Raw genomic sequence first — 15,786 nt, forward strand, 5'->3', positions numbered from 1 at the left:
AGAAGTTTGATGGGATTTTGATGGGAATTGCATTGAATCTATAGATTGCTTTTGGTAGAATTGCCATTTTTACTATGTTGATTCTCCCTATCCAAGAGCAGGGAAGGTCTTTCCATTTTCTGGTATCCTCCTCAATGTCTTTCTTCAAAGTCTTAAAGTTCTTGTCAAATAGGTCTTTCACTTCCTTGGATAGAGTTACCCCAAGATATTTTATGCTATTTGTGGCTATCATGAAAGGTGATGTTTCTCTGATTTCCCTCTCTGCTTCTTTATCCTTTGTGTATAGGAGGGCTACCGATTTTTTGGAGTTGATCTTGTATCCTGCCACATTACTAAAGGTGTTTATCAACTGTAGGAGTTCTTTGGTAGAGTTTTTGGGGTCGCTTATGTACACTATCATATCGTCTGCAAATAACGAAAGTTTAACTTCATCCTTTCCAATTCGAATCCCCTTGATCCCCTTATGTTGTCTTATTGCTATTGCTAGAACTTCAAGCACTATATTGAAGAGGTATGGAGAGAGTGGACAGCCTTGTCGTGTTCCTGATTTTAGTGGAATGGCTTTGAGTTTCTCTCCGTTCTATTTGACGTTAGCTGTCGGCTTGCTATATATTGCTTTTATTATATTTAGGTATGATCCTCGTAAACCCAATCTCTCCAACACCCTTATCATAACGGGGTGTTGAATTTTGTCAAATGCTTTTTCATTATCTAATGAAATGATCATATGGTTTTTTTTTCTTTCAGTTTATTTATATGATGGATTACGTTGATAGATTTTCATATGTTGAACCAACCCTGCATCTCTGGGATGAAGCCTACTTGATCATAATGGGTGATTTTTTTAAAATGTATTCTTGGATTCGGCTTGCCAGTATTTTATTGAGTATTTTTGCATCAATGTTCATGAGTGAGATTGGTCTGTAATTCTCTTTCTTGGTTGTCTCTTTGTGTGGTTTTGGTATTAGGGTAACTGTAGCTTCATAAAAAGAGTTTGGCAATGATTCTTCTGTTTCTATATTGTGAAATACATTAAGGAGTATAGGTATTAGCTCTTCTTGAAAGTTCTGGTAGAATTCTTCATTGAAACTATCTGGTCCTGGACTTTTTTTGGTAGGGAGATTTTTGATAACAGCTTCTAATTCTTCACGACTGACAGGTCTATTTAGATTGTTCACCTGGTCTTGGTTAAACTTTGGTATATGGTACTTATCTAAAAAAAATGTCCATTTCTTTTACATTTTCCAACTTTGTGGCATATAAATTTTCGTAGTAAGATCTAATGATTCTCTGAATTTCCTCTGTGTCTGTGGTTATGTCCCCCTTTTCATTTATGATCTTATTAATTTGCATGTTCTCTCTCTGACGTTTGATTAATTTGGATAGGGGTTTGTAGATCTTGTTGTTTTTCTCCAAGAACCAGGTTTTTGATTCATTGATTCTTTGGATTGTTTTCCGTGTTTCTATTTTGTTGATTTCAGCCCTCAGTTTGATTATTTCCAGTCTTCTAGACCTCCTGGGAGTATCAGCTTCTTTTTTTTCTAGATCTTTCAAGTGTGCTGTTAGGTCTCCAATGTGTGCTTTCTCCGTTTTCTTAATTGGGCACTTAGTGCTATGAACTTTCCTCTTAGCACTGCTTTCATAGTGTCCCATAGGTTTGAGTATGTTGTGTCTTTATTTTCATTAAATTCAAGGAAGACTTTAATTTCTTTCTTTATTTCTTCCTTGACCCAGGGGTGATTCAGTAGTTGACTGTTCAGCTTCCATGAGTTTGTAGGCTTTCTGGGGTTAGAATTGTTGTTGATTTCTAACTTTAATCCATGGTGGTCTGACAAGACACAGGTGGTTACTAATATTTTTTTTGGTCTGTGGAAGTTTGCTTTGTTACCCAGTATGTGATCAATTTTCGAGAAGGTTTCATGAGCTGCAGAGAAGAAGGTATATTCTTTCCTATTTGGGTGGACTGTTCTATAGATGTCTGTTAAGTCCATTTGATTCAATACCTCCAATAATTCTTATTTCTCTGCTAGGTTTCTGTCTGGTTGACCTGTCCATTGGTGAGAAAGGAGTGTTGAAGTCTCCTACTATTAGTGTCTGTGGACTGATGACTGCCTTGCGTTCTATAAGTGTTTCATTTACATAAGTAGGAGGCTTTATATTAGGGGCATAGATATTCAGGATTGAGACTTCCTCCTGTTGAATTGTTCCTGTTATGAGTATAAAATGTCCATCTCCATCTCTTCTGATTGATTTTAGTTTGAAGTCAATTTTGTTAGATATTAGAATGGCCACACCCGCTTGTTTCTTAGGCCCATTTGCTTGGAAAACCTTTTCCCAGCCCTTTACTTTGAGTAGATGTCTGTCTTTGTGGTTGAGGTGTATTTCTTGTAAACAGCAGAATGTTGAATCCTCTTTTCGTATCCAATCTCTTAGTCTGTACCTTTTTATAGGTGAATTGAGTCCATTAATATTAAGTGATATTAATGACCAGTGGTTGTTGACTCCAGTTATTATTATTTTTTGTTTGTTTGTTTAATAGAGTTTGTATGTGTCCCTTCTTTGAGTTAAGCTCGTGAAGGGTCGCTAGATGTCTGAGTTATTGTAGGCAGTGTTGGCAATGTTGGATTCCTTGGGTTGCGATTTTCCTTCTATTACTTTCTGTAAGGCTGGGTTTGTGGCTACAAATTGTTTAAATTTGTTCTTATCCTGGAATATTTTGTTTTCTCCGTTGATAGTGAATGATAGCTTGGCTGGGTATAGTAGTCTGGGTTTGCATCCATGGTCTCTTAGTTTCTGCAGTACCTCTATCCAGGACCTTCTGGCTTTCATGGTTTCCATAGAGAAGTCCAGTGTAAGTCTGATAGGTTTACCTTTATAAGTTACTTGACCTTTTTCCTTTGCAGCTCTTAATATTCTTTCTTTAATCTGTATGTTTGTGTTTTGATTATTATATGGCGAGTTGATGTTTTTTTTTTTGATCAAGTCTATTCGGTGTTCTGTATGCTTCTTTAACCTTCATAGGAATATCATTCATCGGAATATCATCTTTAGGTGGGGAAAGTTTTCTTCTATAATTTTGTTGAATATATTTTCTGGGCCTTTTATCTGCAGTTCTTCTCCTTCTTCAATCCCTATTATTCTTAGATTTGGTTTTTTTATTGTGTCCCAGATTTCTTGAATGTTTTGTGATGAGAATTTGTTGCATTTGCTGTTTTCTTTGATCTGAGCATTTATTTTCTCTATGGTATCTTCAGACTCTGAGATTCGGTCTTCCATCTCTTGTATTCTATTGGTTATGCTTGATTCTGTAGTCTCCGTTCGTTTACCTAGATTTTCCATATCCAGCCGGCCCTCGTTTTGTGTTTTCTTCATTGCCTCCATTTCAGTTTTCAATTCTTGAACTGTTTCCATTACCTGTTTGATTGTTTTTTCTTGGTTTCCCAGGGTATCATTCACGGATTTACTCATTTCTTCAAACTTTTTGTTAAACTTCTCATCCATTTCTTTATTCATTTCTTCAATCTTTTTGTTGTACTTCTCATCCAGTTCTTTATGGGAGTTATTCATATCCTGTTTAAGGGACTCTATTGCTTTCATAATGGCACATTTTTCCACTTCTTCTGAATTAAGAGGTTCAAGTCCTTCTATTATAGGGTCGTTGGGATCTGGTGATTTCATGTTGTTTTTTAGATTGTTGGAGGAGTTCTTGCCTTGGCGTCTGCCCATCTCTTTCTTCAACTGCTCTATATTGGATCTTCTGGTACCAGGTCAGGTTCCCTTGTTGGTCAAGGACTTCACTGGCAGAAGGTTTACCTTTCCTCAGGCAGTCTATTGAAACACAGGCACTCCCTCCTGCCGGGTTGCACTCACAGTCCCGGCCCAGCATGCAAGGGAGCTGCTCTGGGGAGTTCTTGTGGCCCCAGGGGTAAGGGGGGAAGAGAGGAAGGTGTACCTGGATGAAGGCTGGGATGGGATTCGGGAGAGCTCCGCAGGGTGGAGCCACCACTACAGGGCGACCAGAAAATCGAGGTGGGGGGGTGGGGAAAGTCTGAATTCCTCCTAGTCGAAGCCCTCAGGCCAGGAGCAAACTCACCCCTCCTCCAAAGGATGTCTGCCAGAAGTTCACTGTCTCTTGCTGGCCAGGAATGTGGCTGAGCTGATTCAGGGCCTGCCTATCCTCGGGCAGGCTCTCAAAGCACAGGAACTGCCCCTGTCCGGCTGAGCCCACAGCCCAGGTTCAGCGTGCCAGGGAGCAGCTCTGGGGAGATCTTGTGGTCCTAGGGGGAAGGGAGAAAGAGAGGAAGGTGTACCTGGATGAAGGCTAGGATGGGATTCCTTTTTTTTGATTTTTTGAGACAGGGTTTTTCTGTGTAGCTTTAGTGCCTGTCTTGGAACTTGGTCTATTGATCAGGCTGACTTCAATCTCACTGAGATCTACCTTCGTCTTCTTCTTGTGTGTTAGGATTAAAGGTTTGCACAACAACTGCCCAGTCCTCAATTACATATTCTTCTCTTTTTTCTTTATTTTTTTAAAAAATTTTATTTGTGTGTGTTTAAACTTTTTACTTTTTTTTTAAAAAACCAAGCTATCTTTTTTCATTTTGCATACCAATCCCAGTTTCCACTCTCTCTTCTCCTTCGGTTCCCTCCCCCTTCCCTCCTACCCTACCTCTATCTCTCCTCAGAGGGTAAGGCACATTGCTTTGAGGAAGGACCAAGACCCTCCGTACTATATCTAGGCTGAGCAAGGTATCCCTCCAAAGAGAATGGCTTCCAAGAAGCCAGTACAAGCAGTAGTGATAAATTCTGGTGCCACTGCCAGTGGCCCTACAATCTACCCCAGTCATACAACTGTCATCCACATTACATATTCTTCATGATTTTCATAAAGAACTGAGTAATTTGTTTCAAATTTTACAAGGTGACTCACATTTAAATTACCCAAGACAATTAACAACTGGAGCTGAAAAGAAATGAGTCTAAGCAGAAGAAAAATAGAAAAATGCTTATGTGGACCCATAGATCTCACAGCCTTCCACTCATTGTCCTGATGGATTAATTAAAGTATGCAGAAAGGATTGTATTGCATATAGAACCTTCTGAACTTACTCCTGATAATGCTATCCATGCAACTGTAACAAGAAATCTTGGACAGAATTTACCCACTATATATCACTCATATTTAATATCATACTGGATTGCCTGAACCAGTAGCAAAAGGAAATGAATAAATTGATCAAATACTGTTAGGAAGTGTGTTGGAAGCTCAGAATTTCATAGTAAACATTGTGTTAATAATAAAGGTTTGAAGGAAAAAAATTTTATTACCTGGGAGCAAGTTAAGGCAAGTATAAAAACCCATGCTGCTTGTTCTTTGTATAATCAAGTTCCTTTATGGTGCGGGAGAATTATCTGTATTCTGTCAATCATATTTTAATAAAACGCTGATTGGCCAGGCAGGCAGTATAGGCGGGAAAGCCAGACAGGAAGTAGGGGTGGAGCAAAGAGACTGGGAGTATTCTGGAAGCAGAAGCTCTCTCTCAGGCACTCCTGCGCAGATCACTGAAGAAGCAACATGTAAGCTGTCACACTGGAAAAGGTACTGAGCCATTATGGCTAACATAGATAAGGATAATGGGGTAATATATGTTATAAGAGCTAATAAGTAGCCTGACCAAATGGGCCAATCAGTTTATAACCTTATGGAGTCCTGTGTGTAATTTCTCTTTGGGATTTGCCGGCTGTTGGGGTACCGGGCGGGATGGAAACCCCAACAAGCCGGCCCTCACGTTACATAATTTTTTTTTTTTAAAAAAAGAGGGAAATGGTGCGGGAGAATTATCTGTATTCTGTCAATCATATTTTAATAAAACGCTGATTGGCCAGGCAGGCAGTATAGGCGGGAAAGCCAGACAGGAAGTAGGGGTGGAGCAAAGAGACTGGGAGTATTCTGGAAGCAGAAGCTCTCTCTCAGGCACTCCTGCGCAGATCACTGAAGAAGCAACATGTAAGCTGTCACACTGGAAAAGGTACTGAGCCATTATGGCTAACATAGATTAGAATAATGGGTTAATATAAGTTATAAGAGTTAACAAGAAGCCTGACCTAATGAGCCAATCAGTTTATAACCTTATGGAGTCTTGTGTGTGATTTTCTTTGTTGCTTGCCGGCTGTTGGGGTACTGGACGGGACAGAAACCCCAACAAGCCGGCCTTCGTGTTACACCTTTACCTGCAGGAACTAATCCTAAAGGTATACAAATAAATGAAATTCAGCAAATAGATGCATTTCACTTAATAGAATTTGTAAGGTTAAAATTTATTCATCATACAAGATAATATACTCTGGATTTCAATGGGCATCTGCCTTAAGTTCTGGAAAGGCTGACTCTGTAGTTACACATTTATCAGAAAAAACGGCTTAATGGGCATACGAATACAAATTAAAACTGATAATACCCAAGTTTATTTTTCCAGTATAATAAAACATTTTTTTTTGCATGAAGCAGCATAAAACACATTACAGGGGTACTGTATAATCCTACAGGACAAGCAATTGTTAAAAGACTTAATCACAGTCTAAAGAAGATGCTTTTTAAACAGAAAGGTGGTACGAGGACCCCCATAGATAGACTGCATAATGCTTTACTAACTTTAAAGTTGTTTAAAGGCTAATGAAACAGGAACAACAACTGCTGAAAGATATTGGGTTGTGGAAAGAGCTGCTGAATTAAGTGAGCCCGTGTATTTAAGGATGTATTAACATCAAAAAGGAAGCCCCAAAAAAGTTTAAGATGGGGTCAAGGATATGCTTATGTTTCTACAGGAGACGAAAAGTTATGGATACCAACAAAATTGATGAAAGTCTGGCATGAGCAAGAAAAGTCTCTCAGATGCTTTAGCTGCTGAGATGGGTCACATGAATCTGGGGTGAAAGATGCAAAAGCCTTTGAAGTGGACAACTGGTTCTCCCCCTGGTAACAGTTTAAGAATCTGTGTGACAAAGGGGCAGTGGGAGTTCAGCTGTCTCAGAAACCTCTGGATGCTACAAACCTGTTTCTTGCTGTCCTATTCATCGTAACTATACAGGTAACAGGAACCAACTATACATAATCCTCCAATTAGCATAGGAGTTATTTGGAGACATATGGATGTTCCTGTGGTGGTTAATGAATCTTCTTGGTTACCTGGTCCTTATGACAACTGAGGTCCTACTCAGCCTATGGAGGAGTTAAAGAAATTAGAAATTATACTCTGGGAATACAAGGAATTTCTATTTATATGGGAAATGGAATTGACTGTTTACATATAACCTTTCAAGTGTGGCTATCTATAGTTACTATTACCCAAGAATACCATAATAAATTTTATATGCCTCATGCATCTGGTTTTAGAAAACAGGAGATTAATGCTACTGGTACCATAAATCTACCATTCTGTCAGATGTGAGCTACCAACAAGGAATCTGACTGGATACATTGACAACAATGTAAGAATGAGAAGTCTCAAGTGCTGATTAATATCGCTCATGGAAAATATTAATATTTCAAGGAAAACATTCTCAATCAGAAAAAAGATTGTGCAAAGATACTTCAAATGGAACTATAGAAATTATTTCTACCATTAATGAACCTATTCAAAGGCATGGAGTTGAAATGTCGAGTCCTCTCCTGTAATTTGGCAATTCAATTCAGAATAACTCATGGAAATTAACAAATGAATCCCGCCCCCTTAAAAAGCATTGAAAGAAAATTTAAGCATTCAGGATGATAAGAAAACTGTCTTTTACACTAAATCAAAGCCATCCTTTTTATAGTATGTGTAACACTACCTTATTTGCCACTGAAGGGACTTGTACAATGGCAGCCAATAATTATAACACCACTTGTGATCACTGTACCCTTCATACCTCTGTTAATTCTAGTATGTCTTTAAACATAACCTCAAAACAAGGCCAGCAATCAGGATACTGTTGAAGTTGTTGAAGTCATGGCAAGACTCACCTGTGATGATCCTGGTACAGAAGCTCACTGAAAGAATATTAAAAAGAACTTGTCTTCTGGGGTCCAACTTTGACTTGGGTTCAGGTCCTCGCATGGGAAAGGGACGTCAGCACAAGGAAAGCTTCTGACCACCAAGTGGACTGCACTCAACTGGCCCCAAATAGCTCAGATCATCTTTATTTAGACTTAAACAGAGTTTTTCTTACCAGGGTTACATGACCAGCTTTATTACTGTTTTCTATTATTGACTTTAAGAAAAACATCACATTTAAGAAATACATAGTGATCATTATGAAAGCCCCCCTTGTTCCTCTTTATGCTTTTCAAAATAGACCTTCCCACACCTTTTATAACATTATTCTAGAAACAAAGTTCTACATGTTTGCAGGCTTAACTAAACATCGAGTCAGACAGACCCTACTCTTGCAGCACTTATGTCAGCTGGCAGCTACCTGCATTTACGAAGTTAAAAAGTAATAGATATGGCTATAATGCTTTAAGGACAACAATATTCAAACCCAAACAATTCTTTAGATCTGCAAGATGTATTTTTATACATTTCCCTTTCTTCAAGAGGGTCCCATGCCTCAACCTCTCTGTAAGAGTGCTTTTATAAAGCACTCTTTCCCTATCTCAGTATCCTACATTTCTTCCACCGATATTAGTTCCAGTGTGTGGCAAAAGATGGATATATCCATCCCATATTTTACATTGCATTTTTTAAATCATTGGCTCACACTAGATCCTATCATTGATTCTATATGCTTGTTTTCTAGGGAACTTACTCTCAACAGTTGGCGCTATGTATATTCCAGAGACTCCCCCCCCCATTCTGTGTATGCATGCCCTACTCTCCTTTCCAGAGCTGTGAGGCATAGTTAATGTTACAAGTGTTGTTTTCTCATATGTACCCCATTGTCTCTATTGAGTCAGGAAAGTTCCCAGGATTAGGAGCTGTTGTTAGTAATTCTAGATAAGAGATTAGAGAAGCATTCACTCCCTGTCGAATCTTCAGGGAAAATATTCAAGAAAGAACAGAATTTCCAGGGAAAATTACAGCTGTTGCATGTGTGACTGACAAAGTAAAACTAAAAACCATCCAATGAATCACCAATATGAGGAGAGAGAAAAGAGTCTGCAAGCTGCACAAATTTTGCAAATTCCTACACTGTACCATGGAGTACTAACTCGTTCCTGCCTAGCTAGAATCTGTTTTCACAGGTGCCTTACCATGAAGAAACCCATTGGACAGGTAGTCATATGCTGATCTGAGACTAAGCTGCATGGCTCCCAACACATGTCAAATGCTTGGACTGACGAGTGCAGTAGTTTTTGCATTATTGCATTGACTGCTATGGCTGCAAAAGCTGTTTGGCACTTCATAAGGAAATTCAAACTGCTGAGTTCACTAGAGACTCACAAAAGCATTCCACAGAACTTTGAACTCAACAAAATAAAATAAATAGTGAGACAGTTAATAAAATAGCTGATTTGAGACAAGCTGTTATACTATTGGGAGATCAGTTAGAAATTTTAAAGGACCAGGTAAAATTAAAAGGTGTTTGGAATGTTACATCCTATTGTATTACACCTCTAAAGTTCAATAACAGCAAATATCACTGGGAAACGGCTAAGTGCATTTGATGGGTCATCCTAATTTGTCTCAACTGATTTTATGATTTACAGCAAGAAATTATAACTTTTTATAAAAGTTTCCTGATAAGAAAGAAATGGATGTTACAGAAAGCCTTGCTCTTGTGCTGTGAAGTCTTATATAGTAAATGACAGGTAAATTTTCAAATAAAGTTTAGAGAACAGCCTTAAGCTCTACTACATTGCCTGTAGAAAGGGAGGGTAATACACTAAAATATTTTTTGAGAGAGAAATGAAGAGCCATCAGATGACTTTAATTATGGTAAATTATTGTAACTAATTGTTATTATTAGTTACTGTTAGTCTTTAATGTGCTTAATTTGTAAGTGAATCTTTAATGTATACAAACATTTACGGAAGAAAACCTCACAATATAAAATTTTGGTACTAACTTTGTTTTCAGGTATCCCATGAAACATTGGAACAATTTCCCGTGTGAGGGAGAAGTTAATGTATTTTGAAAAGTTAATAACAAGCTATTTATTGATTAGGAGATATTTCAATATGTTCTTTCAAATTTGTATTCTGTGATGTTGCTGGCTCAGTACTTCTAGAACCCTTTTCCAAGGTTCTGGAATTCTTCATGAACTACTCTGCTGCCTATGAATAGCTTAACCACATACTCCCCAATATATAAATAGTTTAGTTCTTTTTCTTGTTCTTTGCTACACCATGTTGAAAGTATTATGTTTCCAAGACTTAAATATAATTTGGATTTGACACCGAGAAACTGACAATCATCAAAATTGTTGGGAAAATAGCAAACTTAGAATTTAAATTGAAATCTATGCCCTGGAATACAAACATTGGAAAAGAAAAAGTTCTAAAATTAATTGTGTTAGGAACTTAAAAATACAAGAATGACTCAAATTCAAGGAAACAGAGAAAAAAATTACACACACACACACACACACACGTAAACAGATACAGACAGACATACAGAAGAGACAGAGAGACAGAGACAGAGACACAGAGAATCAGTTCAAATTGAAAACCACATCTCAAGAAAGTCAATGAAGCCAAAAGTTGATCCTTTTAGTGGAGTGATTTTTTAAAAGCCACTAGCCAAGCTAAAAATGAAGAAAGTGGTCATAAATCATAAGGACAAGAAATGAAAAAGTAGAATGCCAAAGAAAGTTAGAGAGTAGCAAAGAAGGCTGTGAACAACTCCATCCTCACACACTGATAATCTAGATTAAAGCACCAATTTCTTTAAACACAAAGCATTTGCAATTACTTCAGTGGTTTTCAAATAGCCCACACTTCACTGACTCAAAAATCTAAGCTGGAGTTACACAGAGATCCTGAATATTTCATGAGCAGGCAAAGGGTAAGTATGCATCTGACTTTCTCTTCATTTCCACCTCCCTTTTGGCATGTTCAGGAGGGATCAGTGGCCATCATCAGCCCCCACCTCAGGGCTTTGAAAGAATTGGTCCTAGATAGGTTCTGGGCAATTGCTGTATTATTAATGAGTTATGTAGAATCTGAACTCCTCTGGGATATACAGCCCCTGGGTCCAGAGATAGCTAGAAAGGGACATGAGGAAGGTATTGAATGCAGAGGTTATTCTTTCCTGTGCTTATAATGAATAAAAGTGACCAGGGTCTGAAGCAGGAACCTTAATATACCTTCAGTCATCCTGGATAAATTTTTAGGAGATATCTTACTGTCACTGAAACTATGGATCTTCAATTTCCAGTTTTATGATGGTATGAGTGGCAGTTTTCAGGTATGCTAACATTCTTTGCCATTTCTGTAATTTGCAACACTTTGTCATACTTTAAAAATACCTTGTTCTACAGTTACATTGATGATCATTTTGGTAATGGTAATGATGGGGTTATTACAATTACTTATCAGACAAGTCTTTTTCCATTTCAACCTAATATATTTCTTTGGGCAATGCAGGCGTTCTAAAACCTTTTAGTACATCTTTAGCTTTGGAACATGGAAATCTTTGAACAAATCTCCTATCCAAAGGAATTTGCTCCTTACCGCAACACGTTAACCACTTTATTGGCATCACATCAGTGTCCATTTGTATAGATGACTATCAACTTCAAATCTAGAGTCAGTGTTTTCAGAGAATCCCACATGAATTGCATGTATATTAACTGATAGGAAATTTTCCATGGGAGATGCTCATCTGTTATTCAGATCAAGAATCAGAAAAGTGAAGTTCACTGGTCAACAGCAGCTTCACAGGTGACCTCTGCTCTGCAATCTCTGCATGTTCAAGCCTTCTTAAGACATGGGCTCAACTCATTAACAGAATACGAATAATTCTGAGAAACTAGGTGCATGACTTCTCCTGAATTATTCTTCCCTTTGTCAACAAACATAATTTCAGAGTGTTAAACTCTTAGTTCAGCTGCCTTAATGACCACTAGAAGGATGGAGATCCAGCAGCTGAGCTCAGTCAGATAGCATCAGTGGAGGAATTTCCCACCTCTTTTCTTCTGGTTTTCTTTTTTTTTTCAGTTAGAGGTGGAACTTGGGGCCTTGGGCATGCTAGATAGCTACAGGACCACTGAGCTTAAACCCCCAGCCCTGTATCCACATGTCTTGGTGCTTCTCATGACTTATTTGCCAGCTTTGATATAGACTGGGGTTTGTTAGAGTTGCCTAGAAGAAGACAGAATAGGGCAAGGAACTATTTTAAGATACAGCCCAATAATTAAGAATTGGTAAGTCCAATTGCGGTCTACCAGAATCCTTGGAAGAGTAGAGGATACAGTTTCAAATCCAAGGCAGTCTGGATGATGTTTCTTGTGAAACTGTAGATTTTCTCTTTTTTCTTCTAACTGCTCATGTGAGGCTCATTACATTACAAAAGAGTAGAGTTATGTTCTCTGATAATGTTACTAACTAATTTAAGTGTTAACAACATTGCAAAACATCTTCATAGAAATAGCCATAACAATGTTTTGACCAAAATTGCTATCAAGACCTGTACCACTTCCTACAATAATTAACGTTCACATCAGGTAGTTAGGTATGGATACTTGAAGATGAACTTAAGTGAAGGATTAAACATTTCTACTGCTTCATATTTGTTTGTTTTTTGTCTTCATTAAATATCTATATAATTACTTTCCTACATCACTATTTGTGGAACCATGTGAATTGAAGCATAAAAGTTTAAGTCATTATTATTTTTTAAAAAAGCAAAACATATTCACCACCATACTTTCCATAAATACAATTATGTCTGTGAAGTTAAACATAGAGTATCAAGTTTTCATGGTAAAAGTCCAGTTTAAGGACTTTATATTTTTCTAAGACAGAAGAAGAATAATTATTTGGATTTAATGTGCATTTCTGCCTTAAATTAGAAAGATTCTTGTCTCAGTCTATAGTACAGCCAGGAAATCTTAATGAACACTGGGTCACATGCAGGCAGGGCTGGCCTTGTTTCAGGAGGAGGGAAGGCATGGCTTTCCCTGCATGAAGCTTACACTCTGGCAACAATAGTTGTGAACTAGTGATCAGGGTCATTGATAGCTGTGAGAGGACTCCAGGTGCTGTGGAAACATGGTAGCAGGCCTTACTGCCTGTAGGGACACAAGAAAATTTTAATTCAGCATAAGCCATGTCATATTCTAAAAAGATAAGGTGGACACAGAGGAGAGGATGTGTTAGACAAGGAGAATATCAAGTCAGAAATTATGGAGGCACAAACTTCAATTTGAAGTACAGCATTGATGAAGAGAAGAATACAGGCACCAGGTGAGGTCATATTAGACTGAAGAGGTTTGTTTAAGTCAGGTAATTAAGTACTGATTGAATACATCATAAAAGTTTTGTCTTTAATAATGAGATTGTTCTTTGAAGAGTGGTTCAGGAACGAGAGGACTGTATTTCTACCTCAGAATGCCTGTGCTGGTTAAACATACTGAAGATAATAGTGTTGAGACATGGGTCATGGGTTGGAATTGAATGTTGACTTTGATATTTCAGACAAGAAATGGTGACCTCTAATTCTAAGGATATGATTGGATGGTTTTGAATGTCTGGATAAGAGGAAGATAAAGATGAGAATCTATATGATGTGATAGATATAATACAAGGTAAGAAAAAAATGAAGCACAATACAATTTATATAAGGGGTTTTGAATTCCTTTTATTACATTATGGGAAGCAGAGACATGAAAGATAGGCGTTGGAAGATAGAGGAGTGAACTTCTTTTGAGATGCATTGAGCCTCTGATGCCTGTGAAGAAACCAAGGAAGATTTTTAGTCAGCAATGAGGTAGTGAATTCTGTAGGTTAGAGATTCAGCTACATCTGATTTTTAAATGGTACACTAGCAATTAAAGTGCTTGATGCTTATATAAAATTATGAGGAATGTGTGTACAAAAATTTTTGAAGAAAATTCACAGCATAAAATTATTGAATGGGGTGAACTACAGTTGTTTCGAATATGTAGGCACACAAAAGGTGGATATATCAATACATATTGCATAAGAGAATCAATTACGAGTCATTAGGCAGTACTAGACTATTAGAACATGCTAAAGCAAGGTTAAGCAAAGCCATACAGGGGTATAATGATTGAACATTTTTTTGATGGAGAGATTGTTATTATTTTGATGAGACTAAGGTTAACTAATATAGAACTTGAAAAATGCCATGGGTGTAACAGACACGTCTGTTTTCATTATGTCATGGAGATGGATTGGATGGGTTTCGGCAGGGTATAAAGGCCATCTTATACCAAGGACAACTGAAAACACTAAACTATCAAGGTTATTGCCTAGTATAGTCAAGCAAAAATTATAAAAATTAAAGAATATAAAAATAAAAAAATTAATTTAAAAGTAAAGAAATGAGAAAAAATAAAACTGGTCTATGAACTCATATACATTCAAACATTGGGAGATTATATAACTTTTAATTATTTTTCTTAGGGTCTTTGGAGACAGATCATGACTGGAAACAACCAAAGTGTCATCTCCCACTTCCTGCTCCTGGGCCTGCCCATCCCCCCAGAGCATCAGCACCTGTTCTATGCTCTGTTTCTGGCCATGTACCTCACCACCGTCCTGGGAAACCTCATCATCATCATCCTCATTCTACTGGATTCCCATCTGCACACACCCATGTACTTGTTTCTCAGCAACTTGTCCTTCTCTGACCTCTGTTTTTCCTCTGTCACAATGCCTAAATTGCTACAAAACATGCAGAGCCAGGACCTAACCATCCCCTATGTGGGTTGCCTGACACAAATGTACTTTACAATGGCGTTTGGAGATATGGAGAGTTTTCTTCTTGTGGTCATGGCCTATGATCGCTTTATAGCCATCTGCTTTCCCCTTCATTACACCAGCATTATGAACCCCAAGTTCTGTGGTAGTCTATTGATGCCATTGTGGATGCTAACCATATTTGATGCCATGATGCATACCCTGCTTGTGGCTAGATTGTCTTTTTGTGAGAACAATGTGATCCCCCACTTTTTCTGTGACATATCTGCACTCCTGAAGCTGGCCTGCTCAGACACTTTTGTTAATGAGTTGATGATATTTATCATGGGAGGGCCCATCATTATTGTACCATTCTTACTCATTGTTATGTCCTATGCAAGGATTGTTACCTCCATTCTCAAGATTTCTTCTGCCAAGGGCATCCACAAGGTCTTTTCCACCTGTGGTTCCCACCTGTCTGTGGTGTCTCTGTTCTATGGGACGATTATTGGTCTCTATTTATGTCCATCAGCTAATAATTCTACTGTAAAAGAGACTACCATGGCTATGATGTTCTCAGTGGTGATTCCCATGCTGAACCCTTTTATCTACAGTCTCAGGAACAAAGATATAAAGCTGGCTCTAATAAGAGTTATCTACAATAGGAAAATCTCTTTATAATGGCAGCAATAAAATGGTTTTTTTTAACCTATTTTATGTAATAAATATATTGATAATAATACTTCATGTCAGATGCTGTCCCTCATGATGTACATGAAAAGGCATGCCACATAACTTTTCAGTACACAAAAGAGAGGAAGTTTAGTAAAGTAGTCAATAAAGGAAGAATTGTCTTTGATATCTGTCTATATCTTCCTTCTTACCAGCATTTGCTACAGGCATTTTCTAGGATAGTAGGGCACAGTTGCTATTAAGGGGGA

At 37.8% G+C, this 15,786-nt stretch overlaps 1 protein-coding gene across 1 annotated transcript; it reads left to right on the plus strand.

Moving 5' to 3' along the window:
* Positions 1-14,587: 14,587 nt before the first annotated feature.
* LOC146893008 (olfactory receptor 1468-like) lies at positions 14,588-15,526 on the plus strand. Its single transcript, XM_085694347.2, has one exon. It carries the CDS (start codon positions 14,588-14,590, stop codon positions 15,524-15,526), a length of 939 nt encoding a protein of 312 aa, XP_085550473.1.
* Positions 15,527-15,786: the final 260 nt, after the last annotated feature.

Source organism: Myodes glareolus, chromosome 9, assembly GCF_982192425.1.
Source record: "Myodes glareolus chromosome 9, mMyoGla1.1, whole genome shotgun sequence".
Classification (NCBI taxonomy): Eukaryota; Metazoa; Chordata; class Mammalia; order Rodentia; family Cricetidae; genus Myodes; species Myodes glareolus.

Excerpts from the sequence above, each read along its gene's own strand:
- LOC146893008 (XM_085694347.2), top strand. The coding sequence starts at position 14,588 with ATGACTGGAAACAACCAAAGTGTCATCTCCCACTTCCTGCTCCTGGGC.